Source organism: Cheilinus undulatus, linkage group 9 (genome assembly GCF_018320785.1).
Source record: "Cheilinus undulatus linkage group 9, ASM1832078v1, whole genome shotgun sequence".
In the NCBI taxonomy this organism is placed as follows: Eukaryota; Metazoa; Chordata; class Actinopteri; order Labriformes; family Labridae; genus Cheilinus; species Cheilinus undulatus.
Window position 1 is genome coordinate 21,735,597 of NC_054873.1, and position 18,999 is coordinate 21,754,595.

General features: G+C 39.8%; 1 protein-coding gene across 1 annotated transcript; it reads left to right on the forward strand.

Moving 5' to 3' along the window:
- The first annotated feature begins 931 nt into the window (after positions 1 to 931).
- Positions 932 to 17,572, forward strand: hps5 (HPS5 biogenesis of lysosomal organelles complex 2 subunit 2). Its single transcript, XM_041796697.1, has 23 exons — positions 932 to 1,067; positions 2,645 to 2,774; positions 3,730 to 3,840; positions 3,955 to 4,019; positions 4,138 to 4,330; positions 4,592 to 4,722; positions 5,156 to 5,374; positions 5,452 to 5,523; positions 5,695 to 5,783; positions 6,019 to 6,197; positions 7,586 to 7,744; positions 8,117 to 8,276; positions 9,145 to 9,262; positions 9,680 to 9,826; positions 9,934 to 10,002; positions 10,088 to 10,668; positions 12,744 to 12,864; positions 13,784 to 13,933; positions 14,021 to 14,140; positions 15,094 to 15,207; positions 15,282 to 15,388; positions 16,476 to 16,767; positions 17,144 to 17,572. The coding sequence occupies exons 2-23, from the start codon at positions 2,667 to 2,669 to the stop codon at positions 17,202 to 17,204; spliced, it is 3,366 nt and encodes a 1,121-aa protein (XP_041652631.1). The 5' UTR covers positions 932 to 1,067; positions 2,645 to 2,666; the 3' UTR covers positions 17,205 to 17,572.
- The last annotated feature ends 1,427 nt before the right edge of the window (positions 17,573 to 18,999 follow it).

Below are 18,999 nucleotides of genomic sequence, written 5' to 3' on the forward strand. Positions count from 1 at the left end.
TTTGCTGTGTAGCTTATTAGTGTCTTTACATTGACTACCTGGTTGGAGTTCTATTCTCTGTTCTGATAATTTTACTTGAGTAGATTTATAGACTAGTACTTAAATGAATTTTAACCAAAGTAACTACACTTTTACTTGAAATGGACCTGAGTCATGATAGGGTTCACTGGAAAGGATTCAGTTAATCCAGGAACATTTGTAGGCTAATACTGTCTAAATCCATGGTTCAACTGGTGGGTCAGGATCCAGTAGTGGGTCACACAGTCTTTTTGATGGGTCGTGGGTGTGCGCTTAGAAATGAAAAAAATGTTTTTACTGCTCAACAGGGAGATGGTAAGGTAGCCGATGCTCATCTGCCATTAAAATACTAGGTAAGTAGAAGTGTAGAGTTTGAATATATGATGCCAGTTTAGCATAACAAGACATGCCATGCTGAACTTGAATACAAAACTGCGAGTTTTTGTAGTATTTTTCTTTTATGACAAATGGGACTAAAATCCCAGTGATAGGAGTGAAGCCAATAAGAGGACTGTTTCAGATAGAAACTGCATAATTTCTCATATAAATAAAACGGGTTTAAAATTTGGGTCACGTGGGTTCTTTGGCTGGACTTCTTTAGGAACCACTGGTGTAAATGGTGCAAATACATGGACAACACTGTACCATTTAGTGTACAAGAATGGCGTGCAATTTATGCTAATTCAGAACATTTAAGAAATGGATTTCAGTTTTTGCCATTCTATCAAAACAAATCGATATGGTCTAATAGAAATACGTATCAAGGATAAACATGCTGGTATTGTTATATATAAACATCATGTAGAATTCAGCGTATTTCTTGTAACGCCACTTCGGCTGCTGAAGACCATGGGTGAATGGTTTCACTTTTCATTATCGCATCCTCTGTCCAGACACCTCTCCGGCTGTTTTCAGGAAGTGCCCACACATCAGCTGAGGAGAGCGGTGACAGGTCGGCAGGCTGCCCTGGTGTCGGTGTGATACTCACTCTCCTGCTCTAAAATTAAAACAACGATGTAAAGCAGCGGGCTGGAGCCGATTTACAAGCGGTAAGCTAACGCTGGAGATTTAGTCCGATTTTATGTGAGTTTAACTGATAATAGTTTAGTGAGTGGCAGCGTCGCTGTCCTGCTAATTAGCATGGTTGCTAGCGTGTCAGTGCAAGTACACGGAGACTCAGACAATTTGACGCACTGTAAAGAGTGCACGGATTTATTATAAATTTAATAAACCAACAGTATGTGTAGAAAAGTTGTCAGAGAGACCTTGTCTTTAAATTTAGAATTCAGTTTACAGTTTGCTGGCTAGTTTTCGATTGAAATGTTAGCATTAGTGTCAGCAGACGGGTCTCGTGATGCAGACTGCCGTAGAGGGGAGCGGATCGACCCATTTAGATGAGGCGAAACAACTTTAAAACAGTTTATTGTTAACAAGAACTGTAACCTGCAATAACTGTCAGTCGCCTTGGCTTGTTAATTGACTGGGCCATTGTGTCACGTATATTTTATTGGAATGAATGAGCAGCAAACCTTAAAATATCAGTTTGTTGACGGTTATTAACGTCAACGTGTGACTGTTTAACAGTTACTGTGCTACCGTTTCAAGAGAGTCATGTCATTGCCCTCTTCGGTGCCCTTATCTTGAAATAACAGCAAAAGTGCCCTCTTTGATGCTTTTATGGTGGATAAACATGATGTTTACCTTCTAGTGCAGTGGTTCTCAACTGGTGGGTCGAGACCCAAAGTGGGTCGTGAAGCTCTTCCAAGTGGGTAAGCATGCCAAGAGAATGGCAAAAATGTCCATGTACAGAAGCCCAAAGTGGACATGTAGTAAATTAATACAGCTATTTTTCAGTTTATCCAATGATGATTGGTAAATACTAGTTTTTCTCTCAAGATGTCTTCTTACTTATCGCCTTATCGCCTAACAAAACAGATTTTCCCAAGTTAAGAGGATATTCCTTAAGAAATTCAACCAAATTTCTGGGGAAAATTGAGTAAAAGAAATGTATGCATGCATGTCCTTCTGTAGTGATTTGCTTTTCAAACATGTTTAGTCTTTTCTCTTTGTTGAGTTATGTTTTGTTCCATTTGGGGTTCAAACTATAACATTTCTACCAAATGAATTACAATGGATGGAGATTTTTCAAAATTTGGGTCACAAATTCTGGTGGTGGTGTGTGCTGATGTCTGACCAGTTGAGAACCACTGCTCTAGAGTGTACCTTTATGTGGACTAATATTGACAAAATGCCCTTTTGGTGCCCTTAAGTTGAAAAAAAATATGACAAAATGCTCACTTTGGTGCCCTTTACATGTACAAAATTCGACACACTTTGGTGCCCTTTAAGTGGACACACCACATAGCAGGTGCCTTTTCATTATTTTGCCCCTGCTGCTCAAATATCCTGAGTCTGCCACTGAAATGTAGAGCTTAAAATAAATAAGTTAGCCTGTAAAACAGGCCTTTAGATTGGTAAAGTAGAGTGTGAGGGGACACTGAAGTACACACCTTGTAGAGACAAATGTCGCACAGTTGAGGCTGATAGTGTGTCTAGAAGAAGAGTAATAATGACTTCAAAAGTCATGTATCTGTCATACTTTATTGACAGTTTTGTTCTCTCCCAGTTGTGGACGATCACCACTGAAGATGCCTGCAGTACCAGTTGTGCCAGAGAACTACAGCCATGCACTGGCAGAGTTTGATTGCCTGGACCCACTTCTTTCTGCTCTGCGGTTGGACTCTGGCAGGCTGAAGGTAGGTTCATGATCACATGTCTGAGTAATTGCTTTATTAAAATAATGTATTTTATTTGTGGTATTTGATTTTTTTCAACTAATCATGAATTAGCAATACTTTAAAGTGGGCTTGTAAGTCATACACTGGCACTAAATTCCACTCACATAAATGCACAATATGTACCTTCCACCCTCAGGGGGGTTTTCAATCACAACAATATCACAAGATGATTAGTAGAGATGCAATGCTCAGCTTTGCCAACTATCACTGCTTACCTCTTCTTTTGACTTCAGGACACTACTAAATAGCACAGCAATAAACCAATGTGTTTGTTTAATGGATGAAATTCACACAGTGAAAGAGAAAAGCTGTTAAAAGTGTCGTTCATTGTTACAACTTTGAGTGATCCCAGAGTAGCTTGTTGTGTTAACCAGGAAGGCCGCTTTTTCTCCCTTATTATGTGAAATTCTTCCATGAAACAAAAACATTTGGTTCACTTTTGATAAATACTTTAAATGGAGGGTAGTTTTTACGAGTCATTAATTCAAATCAGGAAGTAAGCAGCAGAGGGATGGAGTTTCATTCTATTATAGGGGTGCTTGGGTGACAGAACACACTGTCGATGAGAGAAAATAATTTTGGTCCATCACAAATAAGCAGCACAAAACATGGACAAGACACAGCAACAGAACGGGCAGTTCCAGTAGCATTTTACGCCTTTGTGTAGCAGTCTTTAATCTAACATCCAGTGTTTTCACAGCAGCAATTTATATGCCTGTTACAGCCATGACAAGAAGTATACCATTACTGTTAGAAACATAAGAAAATTCTCCGTCTTTGAAAGCTGACTAAAATATATAGGAGTAGTCATTTTTCAGTTTATGTAGACATTTTAATGCAAAGATATCACAAATTGTTATTTTAAAATCTTTAAAATTGATGCTTTAGAGGCAGAATATGTCTTGTGTTACAGTGTACCTGTTTAGCTGTGTCAAGGAAGTGGCTTGCATTAGGAACCTCAGCAGGAGGGCTGCACCTGATCCAGAGGGAGGGCTGGAAACAAAGGCTCATCCTCACTCACAAGGTGATACATGACTCTACTTGTCATGCACAAGTTCAGACTGGAATATTGTTGTGCTGTTTGATTCACTTTTTATGGATTTTTCTGAACTCCTAACCTGTATTGACTTGTCTTCAGGAGGGATGGATCACTCAGGTGGCATGTTGCCCTCATGATGAAGACTTTATTGCTGTTGCAACAAGGTCAGAGTCTCTCTGTGAAGTGAAGAAATGCATTTAACCTTAAAATAAAGTGTCACCTTGTAGTCTAGTGTGTTGCCTGTATTGTTTATGGTGTTTGCTGTTTCTTTCTCTGCTACAGTCAGGGTCTGGTTGTTGTGTGGGAGCTTCAGTTGGAGCGGCGAGGTCCTCCAGAGAGGGTCAGTGTGTCCTGGGAACACAGAGGTCAGGCAGTCACTGCGCTCTGCTGGGACACCAGCGCTCTTCGAGTTTTTGTTGGGGATGCTGGAGGCAAGGTTTCCTTTCTCCGAGCAGGATCCTCCAAGCTAGGCAAGGTAGTGACTGCTGACAGGGGAAATTATTTCTCTTAAGCTTTAGAGTAAAGCTTTAAAAAAGTGTCAGCATCTACATTAGAGTGCTTCTGCACTCTCTCAATCAAATCAGCAGACCTCTGTTCAAGCCTGATGACATTTAAATTACTTCTGTGACCCTTCTTTTCTTTCCATATAATGTAATAAGAGCCAGCAAGCATAAAGACATTCATGCAGATAACTAGAGATCTAGTGATCGATTAATATCATCTGATTTCTGTGTAGGGGTCGGCATTTGTCATATTCCCTGTTCAGACCGTCACCACGGTGGACTCCAGGGTGGTTCAGCTTGGTTATCAAGATGGCCGCCTGACTGTATCTTCTCTGAGCCGCTGTTACCTCTGTGACACAGAGAGGTGAGTACCAGCATGCCTGCTCACCTCACACACCAGATGTCGAGGCAGTTCAGGCAAAGAGAAAAAAAATGTTTCCAACTAATAAAAGGTTTCCATGCTCTTTCTTTGTGTAATGGTAAGTTCTATTACAGTTTTTTTAAGTAGTTATGGAGCTTTTTTTAAAGGGGATTCTTAAGGATTCTTGTCATGGTCTTAAAAAAATGAGTCTTGGCATGTAAATTGAACAGGTTATTTTATTTGACCCTGAACAGTATTAGCAGATAACAATAAATACAATCAAAGTTCACCTCATTAAAACAGAGTTCCATTCCTGAGATGAATGTTTAGGAATATGTGCAACTGATGTGCTAAGGAAAATGAAACTGGATTAACAAAGCAGCTGCCACTGTGTTTCTCAGCACCTGTGAATCTTTCTTTCTCTATCTGCCCTCAGAGAGAAGTTCTGGCGAGTTGGGAACAAGGAGCGTGATGGGGAGTATGGAGCCTGTTTTTTCCCTCAGAACAGAGGGTTATTAGTTGGACAGCCGCCCCTTCTGTACTGTGCTCGCCCTGGATCTAGAATATGGGAGGCAAATTTCAATGGCGAGGTTCTGAGCACCCATCAGTTCAAACAGCTTCTGGCCTGTCCTCCTCTACCTCTCATCACTTACAGGTACTTATTTTTCTTGCCTTTAAATGTTCTTTTGAGGTCAACCTCTTATTTCTTCCATTGTTGCTTTTTGCCTCCAGAAATGAGCCTCAGTATAACCCAGGACAGAAGACACCCCAGTCCATTGCTTTTCCCAAACTGCTTTACTTGGGGTAACTTAACAAAATATACACATTTATCTTGTTTTATTGGCTTGTCAAGCATGAACTGTATCATGTGCAGTGTACCGAACTAGAGGCATTTTGTGAATGAAAATGGATATTGTAAGTCCATTAGCATGGTATCAATTAATTTAATATATATGTATTCTTTTTTTTTTATAGAGACCAAAACCTGCTGACCTGGACTGAATCAGCTATTTATATCTTCACACCTCAGAATGGACAGGTGCTCTTATGGACAGAAGTCAAAGGTGCATTTGCTGCTCTATTAAACTCTTTTGTTAACTGTGATTTAAAAAGCCATTTATTAGTTACCACTCAAGCCTCAAATATGTCTTTATGGTCTAAGAAATACTTTCATATGGAACTGATTTAAGCAGTCCAGAAGTCTGATCATTGCTGAGACCATAATATTTGATAATTCTAGAGTAGATTTTTCTTGTCTGGCTTACTGTGTATTGACTCACACTTTTTTTCCCTTATTAGACTTGGCTGATGTAGCAGTCTATCGCAATGAGCTCTTCTGTCTCCATGGCAGTGGACGTCTGTCCCACCTCTCCCTGTTATCTGCAGAACGATGTGTTGAGCGGCTGCTCCGGAGAGAGTCCTGGCCTCTGGCTGCTGTGGTCTGTTGTATGTTCCAGCACATAATCACCACCAGCAAGGTAAGACGGCTGCTACTGATGAAGAAACAGGTCTATGTACAGTGTAACCAAGATTCTTGTCTTATCTGGGCTAACTTGTTAGTGTGCTACCCTTTGTCTTTCCCGGTTCACGAGGTTAAGGTTCAGAGCATACCTCAGGTAGATAGGGCTGAATGATAGTGAGGAAAATAATTATTTGCAGTATTTTTTCTGCTGATGTAGTAAGTTACACCAGAAAAAAAATCTCCCTTTGTCTTTTAATCTACATCAAAATCTTAAATTGAGGCGCGCCGGTAGTCGAGTGGTTAAGGCGCATGCCATATACGCAGGCGACCCGGGTTCAAATCCAGCCCGTGGCACTATTTCCTGCATGTCTCTCCCCGCTCTCTCCCCTGTTTCCAACTCTATCCACTGTCCTATCGCAAAAAGGCCAAAAATAAATCTTTAAAAAAAAAAAATCTTAAATTGAGCAATTACACTTTTTAATTGTTTAGCTCTTGAAGATATTATCTGAATTCATGGACAAACCCCTATGAAACAAATAAACAATTACCAGGACAAGGTGTGGCTAATAGCAGAATACACTGCTTTGGTTGAGCATTGGTCTTGAGTGTCATGTTGTTGTATCTGTGATGGCAAAGATGTCACCTTTACACTATTTACATGCAAGGCACACACAGACTGTGTGCAAAGAGGTAAGTTCTCTGATTGCTGTGGGTTTTACCTGCTATTAAAAAAAGAAATCTGGCACTTTTGGCTTCCAACAAACAATCAACTGGCAGCATGAAAGGCTGCAGTTACATTGACCCACATTGCACATTCAGCAATGGGGACCATTGCACATGAGTATATTGCAATGTAAAAATGATATCATTAAACCCCAACCTCAGTTGAATAACATCCAGATGTCTGAGCATAGAAAACACAGAAATGTGCTGGTTTAGACATGGGTCCTACTACTGACCAGAAATAGTATTATGCCTAGCTTTGGTGCAAAACAAGTGCAAGCTGACTTTATATTGAGCTTGAAGTTTCTATAAGAAACACTTGGTTTTTGTAGTTATATTTCTGTAATGTTTTTGTCTTGTTAGTGTCTTTTACAACAAAAAACTCACCCTGTTGTACTTTAACAGTCAAATGTAATACTCATCAGGAATCATTACTGTGAAAGAAACAGGATGTTTTGTCAGCATGTGAGTAATCTCATCCTGTCTGACACCTTTCCTGTCGCAGCATTTCTAGGCATTAAAACCTTTGTAGAAACAAATTGATCTTCTCATTTGTTTTTGTAGGTCATAAAGAGACATCGGTGGTCTTTTCTATTTGTTTCATATCTCCTCAGTTAAAATTCCTCACAGCTTTAAATGGAAATAAATAAAATTTTCCGTAACTGTTCCTGTATCATTCAGGCCAGGAAGTCCATTCCAATTGACCGCCTTGAACATCTTCGGTCCCAGCTCAGTTCCAGCACACACCTCGAGCTGATTGGCCAGCTGGAAGAAGTCATCACTAAACTGGAGCCCCTGGACTCCGCCTCCAGCAGCCGGAGAAGCAGCATCTCCTCACATGTTAGTGCTTTAACTGTTCAGCCAACCACTGTAACTGATAATACTCCTCCTAGTTTATGTTCTTTTGTAACTATGGGACCCATTGGATGCTGTTGTTGTTGATGCCATTCAACCTATGAACAGCAAGTACTTCAGTGGCATCACAGTGAGCAGGGTGTTTGGTGAAGATGAGCTGGGTTTAACAAAACTTGAATGAATGAAGTCTGCGAATGCAACAAGATTTTTGTCCTTTGGAGCATTTTTAAGTTAAAGGGAGCAGCACTGTGTGAACATAAGTGACACATGTTATACTTATTTTTTTTTTACATTATCAGCTTCTTTTAATAAATGTTTTAATTCTAAACTACTAATATTGAATATGTTCAAATCCAGGAGAGCTTCAACGTCCTGGACTGTGGAATCTACCGTGTGATCAGTCGCAGGGGAAGCCAGTCTGATGAAGAGACGGGCTCCCTCATCAATCCCTCTGTGTCTGAAGAGGAGCGGCTCAAAGAGTTCAGCTTTGTACAAGAAGAAGATCTGGCGGATCATGGTAAGAGGTCATCAGCTGCTAGATGAAACTAATACCTTCATTAAAAAAAAGTCTGCTGTCTCAAAAGATTGTTTAACAAATTAATGTTTTCTGTCAAAATAGACTCTTTAGCTTGTAAATAAGTATTTCAAATTCTACTTTGAAAACGAATACGTCTTTTTTTCCCTCTATTCTCAGTTGAACCTAAAAACACTAGACAATCCAACACTGACTAAAACACAGGAAGTAAGGAACATAAAAAGAGTTAACAATCGAAAAATTCTTTTTCTTCCTTTTCTCTGAATGTGTGCTTTTCTCTGTGTGTAGCAGGATCAAACTCCTGCTCTGACTTTTCTAATCTTTAAATTTTTTAATGCGTGAAACGAGAGTGAAATTATTTTGTACTCCACTGTTAACATAGAATAATAACAAATACAATCATGCAGAGCAAGATAACTGTGCTGTCAAGTACCCATAGATTTATCAAAATAAAACAGAGAATAATTTTACTCTTGAATTTCATCAGTTTTTTCATGATGATCTTATGATTACTTGATTTTGCTAAAGTCTTGTGTGTTTGCCAAGAAATGAATCTGTTGCTGATTTGAAGACACAGCGTTGCTATGCCCTAGCTGGATTTGCCTTGAAAGCTTTGCAAATACAATCACACGGTTAATTCTTAATTTCTTGTCTGTTCCACTGTATCCCACACATATCACCATTCTGTTTTGTTTTTATGCATTATGTTATGATTTACATTCTCTGTACAGTGGTGTTTGGCCCCTTTGCTCCATCTGCTTGCACTTTGTCCTCTGCTACTCATCATTCGCCCTCAGTGCTCCATCCATCTGTGTTTTTTCCTCTGGCTCTTGCCCCCATCTTCATTTAGATCCACAGAGCAGTGAGCGTCTGGAGGCTGAACGATCTGAGCAAGGCCTGCAGTTCCACCTCCCCCTCTCATTCCGCCCCAAACCCCCTCGCATCGCACTGCAGGCTGTCAAAGACAGGTGATCATCCAGAGAAATGACACACGGATATGCTCAAAGCTTTAGGATGGAAGAATGTGACACTACACTTCATGTAATGAACCCCGAAACTGTTGAGATTTAACTTAAATCAAACTATGTGGGTTGCACTTCTTCAATATCTATTCCCACAGTGACTGAAACTCCTAGTAATAGCACACCAGTCAAGCACAGCTGTGCTTTTTAACAGCCTACTTCCCCTTTACACAGAAGGCTTGTGTCTATTTTTTGAAGATCCTTCGTGACCATCTCTGTAGACTAATGTTACATTTCATTTCCAAGCATCACATTCTTCAATGTTTTTGATTCAGTATGCATCGTTGGCCATCAGATTGTAAACCTATCTGATGAAGTTTCACCCATGATAGTTTGCTTTACTTTTGTTTTTCTTTGTCTCAGTGTTTCGAGCTTTGTTAAGAAGACAACAGAGAAGATCAACACCCTCCAGATGAACTCTGAGCTCTGGCAGCGCCCTGAATTTAGAGAAGGTGGGCAGTCTGAAATATCAGCTACTACAGCGCCCTACTTAGAGGAAATAGACAATGAGTAAGTGCTTATTCGGACTGAGAACAACTTCTACTGCCTGTGTGTTGATAAAACAATTCACACAAAGGAAACCTGATAAAATTACTGACTTCAGTGTATTGTCACAGAGTTTATGACGACATGCCAAACACAGAAGCTGACATGCAGGAACTTCGAGCAGCAACAGAGCGAGCTATGTAAGTTCTGCACTGCAATTTGCAAACTTTCCAGCTAACTAAACTAGGAACTAAATTTCTTTTTATTTTTATTTTTTTTCATCAGCTCTCAAATCCAGGATCCCTGGGTGCTACTGGATCCAGTCTGCCTGGGTGAAACTCTGCTGGAGTGGCTGCCAGTGCTGGAGCGAATACTCGGACCTGTAGAGCTTGGGCTAGTCGCTGCTGGTGATTCAAATGCCGATGGGCCAGGAGAGGAGAGGTGGGAGAGAGATTATCTAAATACAAGCTCAGAGCAACAAGAGGAGCTGTCGGAGGAACCAACAGAGAGCATGACAGAGGAGAAGAAAGACGAAGCACCTGAGCCTGCAGAAAAAGAAAAGCCATGTGATTCTGTTGAGACAGAGGCCGAGGTTGTAATTGGGGCAACCCCCCAAGAACCTGTGCGAGTGGTGACTCCTGAGCCCGTACCTTCAGATCTCCTGGTTAACCTCACACAGCTGGCCACACTGTACACAGAGCTGAGCTGCTTTAGAAAGCAGGAGAATGAACAGAAAGGGCTGGGATGCACAACTTTCCTGCGGCGCTACTTCTTTCTACTGGACCAAGAGCGAGTGAGGAGGATGTGTCTGCTGTGTTATCAGGAGCAGCCGGAGGTGCAGAGCTCCTTCATTGAGGCCATGCTAGGTCAGGACATTGTCTTTAAAACTCTTTTATGATTTCAATCCTGGATTATGGGAAAAATATGTTGGAAAAAAGTTTTAAGAAGTTAAGAGAAAATGTACTGCTGGGCTGGCATAATGTGACAAGAAAGAATGCAGAAAGAATATCTAATCTCATTAAAAAGTCTGCCTAAAATGTATAGTAAAGATATCACCCATTGGGCTCTGTGAAGTTAACAAAACGTTTTCAGTTTAAGTTTAAATCAGATCCATTTCAGTGACAATACCTCTCTAAACCATTTGTAACATAAATATTTTGATGTTTCCATCATAGTATACACTTTTCTCCTAACAAAGCAAAATGTCGAAGTGAAAACAGATTTCTACGAATTAATGTCAATTAAACAAAAATATGTAAGATACAATAAGTGACTGCATAAATATTTACACTATCAAGTCAGTATTTAGTAGATGCACCTTTGGCTGCAATCACAACACTGAGTCTGTGTGGATAGGTCTCAGTCAGGCTTGCACATCTGGACAAAACAATTGTACTCCATTCTTCTTTGCAAAACTGCTCAAGCTCTGTCAGGTTGCACAGGGATTGGGAGTGAACAGCCCTTTCCAAGTCTAGCCACAAATTCTCACATTCACCTTGATGTTTTTAAGCCATTTCTGTGTAGCTTACGCAGGAAAATAAATCCTTTCCCAGTCCATATTTCTCCTGCTGACTGAATAAGATTGTCCTCCAGGATTTTCCAATATTTTGCTGCATTCATTTTACCCTCTACCTTTACAAGCCTTCAGGGGCCAGCTACTGAGAAGCATCTCCGCCGCATGATGATTTCACCAACGTGTTTCACAGTGGGGATGGTGTGTTTGTGGTGATGTGCAGTGTTTGGTGTCTGCCAAACATAGTGTCTTGTCTGATGGCCAAAAAGCACTATTTTGGTCTCATCAGATCAGAGAACTTTCTTTCAATTGATAGTGGAGTCTCCCACATGCCTTTTGGTGAACTCTAGTCAAGATTTAATGAGTTTTCTTCAACAGTGACTTTCTCTTTGCCACTCTCCCACAAAGCTTGACTGGTGAAGAACCTGGGGAACAGCTATTGTACACAAATTCTCTCCCATCTCAGCTGCTGAAGCTTGTAACCTTCAGAGAAGTCATGGATGTCTTGGTGGCCTCTCTCACTAGTCTCCTTCTTGCATGGACACTCAGTTTGTGAGGACGGCCTGATCTAGACTGATTTACACATGTGCCATGTTCCTTCCATTTCTTGATGATCAATGTTCAGAGCCTTGGGATTTTTCTGTGTCCATCCCCTGACTTATTCTTTTCAGTAATCTTTTCTCTGAGTTTCTTGGAGTGTTCTTTTGTCTTCATGGTATAATTATAGCCAGGAATACTGATTGACCAGTGACTGGACCTTCCACACACAGGTGTCTCTATGCTAAAGTCACCTGAGACACATTCACTGCACTCAGTTGATCCCCATTTCACTAATTGTTAGACTCATAGCACCAGGTGGCTGGTCCTCTGTTGCATTCGGTCAGACACTCTAAAGGAGGTGAATATTTATGCAGTTACTTATTTTGCCTTAGGTATTTGTTTATTGACATTACTTTGTAGAAATCTGTTTTCACTTCTACATTAAAGAGGTTTTTAGTCTTTTATTTTTTTTTTGCAAAAAAAAGCCAAATACTATTGACCATGATTTATTTATAAAATCAATAAAAGAGTAAAACATCAAAGAGGGAATACTTTTCATAGGCACTGTATGCTAAATAAATGTAGAGAAGGCCACATATTAAACCTTAAGCACTGCTGCTAAAAAAAAAAGAAAAGAAAAAGAAAAAGTACACTGCAGATCTTAAAGGATTCCTGACCCTAGAATAAGTGTGAAGGTGAAATATCAAGAGGTGGTTAATTTAATCATTTGGCCTTTACCTTCATTTTAAATGAAATCAGCTTCTTGCCTCTGAAATGGTTTCCATGATCCAGTCCCTCTTTTTAAATTTCTTCCATTCACCTGTTATTCTTGTCAGGTTAAATCTTTACAAACATATTTTAACAGATTTTTTTTGTCCCTCCTTTTAGATCTCACTCAGTCCAGTAAGGTGGTCGAGGTTATCCAGAGAGGGGATCTGCTGAGATCACTGCGCAGTATGAGAGAGCTTCAGCCCTGGAGTGCACCTCCTCTCCTTGCTCACTTGCACAGGTCTGTTCACACACACACACACACTCCTGGGTCATACTTCTCCAGGAGGGCCATGGTTTCTCACAGATGGACCATCCAAGTTTGTTAGCAAGCCGTCGACAGGCTAACTCATTAGCACTGTAACAAAAACATAGTCATACTTACAGGTATATGATACATTGAAAAAATGCTGACTTGTCATGCTAGTCAAGTCTGCTGATAAATCATGTTATATAAAGTCTATGCTCTGATTTTGTGGCACTGCATCCCTCTCTCTTTATTTCTCAACTCATGGGATGTATCCCTTGGTTTCCCACTTAGTGATGAAGATTTATAATGTGTAATGTATAATAGGTTTATGAGCACATTTTTGTGTGCTGCGAGCAGCTCCCATCTCTGCATGGGACACTTGTAACAAGAGTCAGTGGAGGCTCAGATAAGATATATACACATAAATGCTATGTTCACAAATTGCTGAAATGTAAATTAAATTTCAAGCTAGTTGTTTTGTCACAATGCCAAACATTTATTTATGGTTCAAAATACTTGATTAAATGAAAAATGCCGGGTTTCTTACTAAAATCCTTTATCTTGTGTAAGATTACTTTGATTTCCTATTGAACAAGCATATGATGAAATAGCATAGCTAACAATATTAGACTTTGAGTGCAGTTTTTTGCACTGAGATGGGAGTGGTTTCAATCAGTAACTTAAGACACGTGAAATGCTTTTAATTTGTATTGCAAATTGTTCATTTTACTCTTTAATGTATACCCAGCAATAAATTGTTCTTTTAAAATATAGATGTAAACATTTTTCAAACAAAAACTAATTTCTAAGACTCTAATCCCATGAAGCTACCACTGCTTTCTTTAACATGATCATCAAATACTGGTACCACAGTTGTAGTGAGCCTTGTTGTGTATTTACTCTGGTCCAGGCTGTATGAGAAACATGGGGAGGCAGCCATTCGTTCATTTTCCCAGTTTTATCCCACGATAACTCCTGCAGATGTCATGGCCATGGCTCAACAGAGCCACTTCCTAGCTTACCTGGATAATCTGGTTCAGTCTCGAACAGAGGGGCACAGGTGGGTCTTTGAGTTCATATCCCAGCAAAAGATAATACAGGACTCTTGATTCCTTTGTATTAAGTTTGCCTTGATTTCCTCTTCTAGGTCACCATTTTTACAGTCCCTTCTTGAACCAGAATCACTGAGACAGGATTGGCTGGAGCTGGCGCTCACTCATGACGCCCCTCAGCACTCTGACACCTTGACCCCTGATGGACAGCCCAGGTCTGGTCCTGTTAGTGTTAAAAAAAAAAATTAAAGCGTGTCTAAAAACTTTTAAATAACTTTAAAGCTCCTGTGAGAAATTCTAGCTGGTTCAGAAACTGGCTGGAATTAATACTAGTGCCTCTAAATGACACATAAGAATAAACAAGACCATCAGCTAATGTCTGAAAAAACCGCTGCAAGGTAAATGTCACATGTAGGGAGTCGCTCTATGCTGGCTTAGCAGCCCTTATATCTACATTTTTATGAATAAATTACACAACATGACTGTCAAACAACAGCAAGGGATTTCTGTGTGTGTGCTAAACATACAATTGAAACATAAACAGAGCAAACAAAGAATCAAACTGGCACTGCTTCGTCCACAAATATCACCAAAATGGACATACTGTACTCTAAAGTTCTTTACATGATCTTTAATTCTTAACCATTAAACTTAAGCTTAGTGGCTATTCAGCTAGAGGGTAGTTATGAATAAAGTAAACCTCCTTTGTAGCTGGTATTGTAACAGACTGAAGTACATACTAATGGCTCTCTATCTTTGACAACAATGTAATCAGAGAGATGAGTTAGCGTTTCTGTAGTTTTCTCAATGTGATGTAAATGAAATGAAACTGCTGCTAAAGGTAGATGTGAAGCTGACAAACATCGCCTACTAAAAGCAAATTTAAGGTTTTGCCAAGGATTCATTGTGAGTTGCAGGTTGAACATTAGAAAAAAAATCAGATTTTTCAACAGACACTTGTAACACTTGCAAGACATGATCATCTCAGTGTATCCACCTGGGGCACCAAAGTCATCACAACTAGGTGTCTCACAGAAGCTTTAAACACTTTTCACAGATGTTACCTTAGATAATATAAGAATTATTTGACTCTATTCAGCCAATCACGAGGTAAAATAAGAACATGGAGTTAAGCATAAACTGTGATTTTACATTTCTGTGACTCTAGGTGGCGCTCTCATTGTTTCACTTGGGGTTACGGGCGCCTCCTGTCTCTTCTCATCGGTCTCCCTGCAGACTTTTCCTCCAAGCAGAAGATGGCAGAGACTTGCCGCAGTCACGGGTAACTAAAGTTTTATTGAGTCAAAGGAGTTGTGTATCTACATTTTCACAACCCTCTGTATAATGTGTGTGTAGATACTGGATGGGCTACCTTTACCTCTGCCGTGAGCTGCAGTGTCGCACAGAGGCCTTCTCCACCATTTGTCAGCTGGATGACATCAGTCTGCTCGAGGGACCTGATGGTAATCTTTCACATAGGAGGAAGAGACAGAATTATTATGTTGAACTGTCTCAGAGTCTCTAAAAGTGATGATGTTTGTCAGGATTTACTTAGAAACATTTTAATACCTATTTTTCATCCAAAAAGCTGGGATTGACTCGATCCCAGTGCACTATAAAGTGTTAAGACATAATGTCATGGCTGCTAGTTCAACCACCATCATCACACTGCACACCACCTATGCGATTAAAATTTTCCTCCTATCCCATATATACTGCAAGTGGATGCTTTACTTCTCACTACATTTTTGTGACCCATATCTTTGCAGACCTGGCTGGCAGGGGTTGCTGCTACTTTTCACCATCTTTTCTTCCTCATTAGGTCATAATCCTACATTTAAAGAAACAGGGTAGTCATGCTAATGTGAAGGAATCCCTTAACTCCTTATGTTTATTCAACACTTCTTTTAATTTGATTTACAATAACTAAAAAAGAGTGTCCAAACTTAGTTTGACCTCTAGGTGGTGCTTCTGAGTCAGTTCTGTAAACAAACATTTTGACAAGACGAATTAATTGATGTGCTTTCTGCATGACTACATTGAGACAACATAAATGTTTATCATATTGACAACCAAAACAATAATATCTGGATTCATATTTGTAAATTCCTTGATGGATAAAGACAAAAGGATTACAGCAGCAAATGGAGCTCACTGTCTGCTCCATCTCAAGCTCTGATTTGTGGTCCACTGTTTTCCCTGTCAGGTTGTCATTGAGGCTGTTTTTTTCTGTAAACCTCTACTGAACTTGTTTTACTAACTTCAGTACACTAAAGTGAAGTTTATCAAAATGACCCAGTCATCCTCAGTATGTAGCCCTTGGTGAAAAAAAATGTGGACACTCCTGACTTAAAAGATTCAAATCCAAAGCTCATAACAGGTCAGACTAGCATCAGTACAGGTCCAGGTAAGTAATATTTTACCTTGATAACATTGTGATTTTAACTGCAAGCAGACATCAGTTTAACAGTTACCTCCCAAAACAAACAGGCGTCAAACACATTTAGGCAATAACATCATGGTGTCACATTTCTCTCTGCCCTCGTTCAGGTGTTGAGCCCCAGACCTTAGAGGAGTGGAAGCTTTTGATCCAGTTATGTCAGCGGAGAAGCTCCGAGGTCGACTCGGAGCAGCTCACAGGAGTGAACGGGAGCAGCTGGTCTAACGGCTCAGCAGACTGCGGGGGGAGGATCAGCCCAGAGAGCCTGACCCTGATGCTGGCTCAGAGAGCTGGACCTGACCGCACCATGGCGGTCCTGGAAGAGTGTGGAGTGCAGCTGGTCCTCTCACCACACTCCAAACTGGTGTGTGAACTGCTGCGAGTCACTGAGAAGAGGCAGAGGTGGGTCAGGGCGTCAACCTGTTGAACTTATATGGACGCAACAGTAGTAAGGAGATCTAGAATAGTACTTTTGTTTTTTAAATATCAACTAAATGTATGCTGTTTTTTTACTTTGGTTTTTTACTTGGTTTCTGTCATTTTAATTGCTGGAGGTTTTTCTGTTTTGATCTTTTATTCTGTGATTTTTAAAGGGAGAAGGTTCCTTTAATTGTCCAAAAATCCTTTGGTGAAAGGTAGATACTGAAGCAAATCGTGTTCAGATGTGACACTGCGTGTACTGTGCTTGAGAACTGGCTTTCATGCACCCACTGAGAGCTACATACACCCTGTTTTTGTTACTTCTCTACTTTCTAAAGTATTTTTGTTTTTGTTTCAGAGCGATGATCCAGACGATGCTTGAGCGCTGTGATCGCTTCCTGTGGTCTCAACATGCCTGAAAAACATCTCTGCTGTGTCTTCAGCTTCTCCCACATCTTACATGATAACTAACACTGTATGCAGTTCTCTTTCTGCTGATAATGACTTTATTTATGCACTGTACTCCTCAAAGCTTTCAAAGGAAGGCTCTTATCGCCTCCCAAAAGACAGTATTATTTAACTTCACTTTGCTTTTACAAAAAAAAAAACTGTATTATTCTCATGATTCCATTTACTTGCCAGTTTTGTTTTTATTAAGATTTATTTGCCAGGTATCACCTTAAAAAACTTTTTTTTGCATGAAAGCAAAAATTAATATATCTAACTTAGAAGTGTTACATTGAACTTAACTGAACTCTAATGTGAATAAAGCTGTTTGTGTTTTAAAGTTTTGTCTTTTTTTTTTTTTTAAGCAATACCTCTGATTAATAACCCCTAAAATATGCAGGCATAATAATGATAATGAATCATAGAAATTGCTGACTCTGATGAAGATGACTTGTGAAAAGGGAAGCCCCCAATCTATGTTCAACTAGAAAAGCACTCGGAGAGCGCATACCTCCGCCATTAGCCCTATATCCCAATAGTGAAGAATCCTTAAAAAAATTCCTGGATTCAGACGGTGATCTGGATCACTCCCAAAATCTAATCAGTTCTTCCTTATGCCATTTCTGATCTTTCCTGAAAATTTCATCAAGATCCATCCATAACATTTTGAGCTATGCTGCTAACAAACTAACAAACCCTGGTGATCACATAACCTCCTTGGCGAAGGTAATAATTAAAATAATTAAAACACTAATTACCCAATATTGGGTGTTTAGGATGTGATCTTGTTCCTTGCATCAAAAAAGAAACTGTAAATGCTCCTAAATAAAAAATAGAAATAGAAATAAGATGGTTTTTCACCATTAGACTCAACATTGGGACTGGCATGTATATTTTTTCATGTTGAATTAACACTGATATAAACTATAGCAATATAAACAATGTTGTCTGACACTATACCCCATTTGAAAATGTAAATATTGAAATTGAATGTCAATGACCAGCAGGTAAGCTAACCTGGTTTGGACCAGTAACTATGGCAGACACTTGTTTTTTTCCTTCAGTGAAACATTTCTGGGGCAGAAAAAGTGACAAGATTCCACTTGTTGGCTCCAGATGAACAGTAGGCGAATGGCAATGTGGGACAACAGAGATAATATTAATAACAAAGTAGTGAAATGACTCTCTTGATGCTATCACACACCTGGAGCATCAAAGGGGAGACGGGCAGAGAGAAGTCCTTCAGTTTTGAGCTTTAGAGGCTAAAGCAGGACACAATCGTGCTTTGTGACTCACTCACGTCACTGAGATTTAATTGAGACCTTTCTTTTGGATCATGTCATATTTTTACCGTCGACCACATTTCTCGATCATTTCTCAGGATTCTCTACTACTTTGAATATCCGTGTTGCTGACATACAGACAATCAGAGACAAAGATCTGGACAAATTCATAATAATAATCATGAAAATGAATTAGAACTGCAATCTTTTAAGTGCAATAAAGTTTAAATCTTCTGATAGCCTCCACAAAGATGTCTGTTCTCAGCAGGGATGAGTAAAATCATTTAATTTATTTCAGAAGACCAAAAATGACAGAAGGTTTTCATCATGGCCATGAGGACAGAACTAAATTTGATTTGAAAGGTTATTAGGTCGAGGCAGTGAGTCCAGTGTTTGATGTTGGCTTGCTGTCACCAGGAGGACAGATAAGGGGATTCTGCACATACCTGTTGGCTTTGCTGCCAGTGTATAAATGGCATCCTAG

Bases quoted from the DNA above. Each gene is read 5' to 3' on its own strand.
- hps5 (XM_041796697.1), top strand. From the start codon at position 2,667: ATGCCTGCAGTACCAGTTGTGCCAGAGAACTACAGCCATGCACTGGCA. The intron at 9,827-9,933 runs GTAAGTGCTTAT...GTATTGTCACAG, and splicing joins TTAGAGGAAATAGACAATGA to AGTTTATGACGACATGCCAA. The intron at 15,208-15,281 runs GTAACTAAAGTT...ATGTGTGTGTAG, and splicing joins GAGACTTGCCGCAGTCACGG to ATACTGGATGGGCTACCTTT.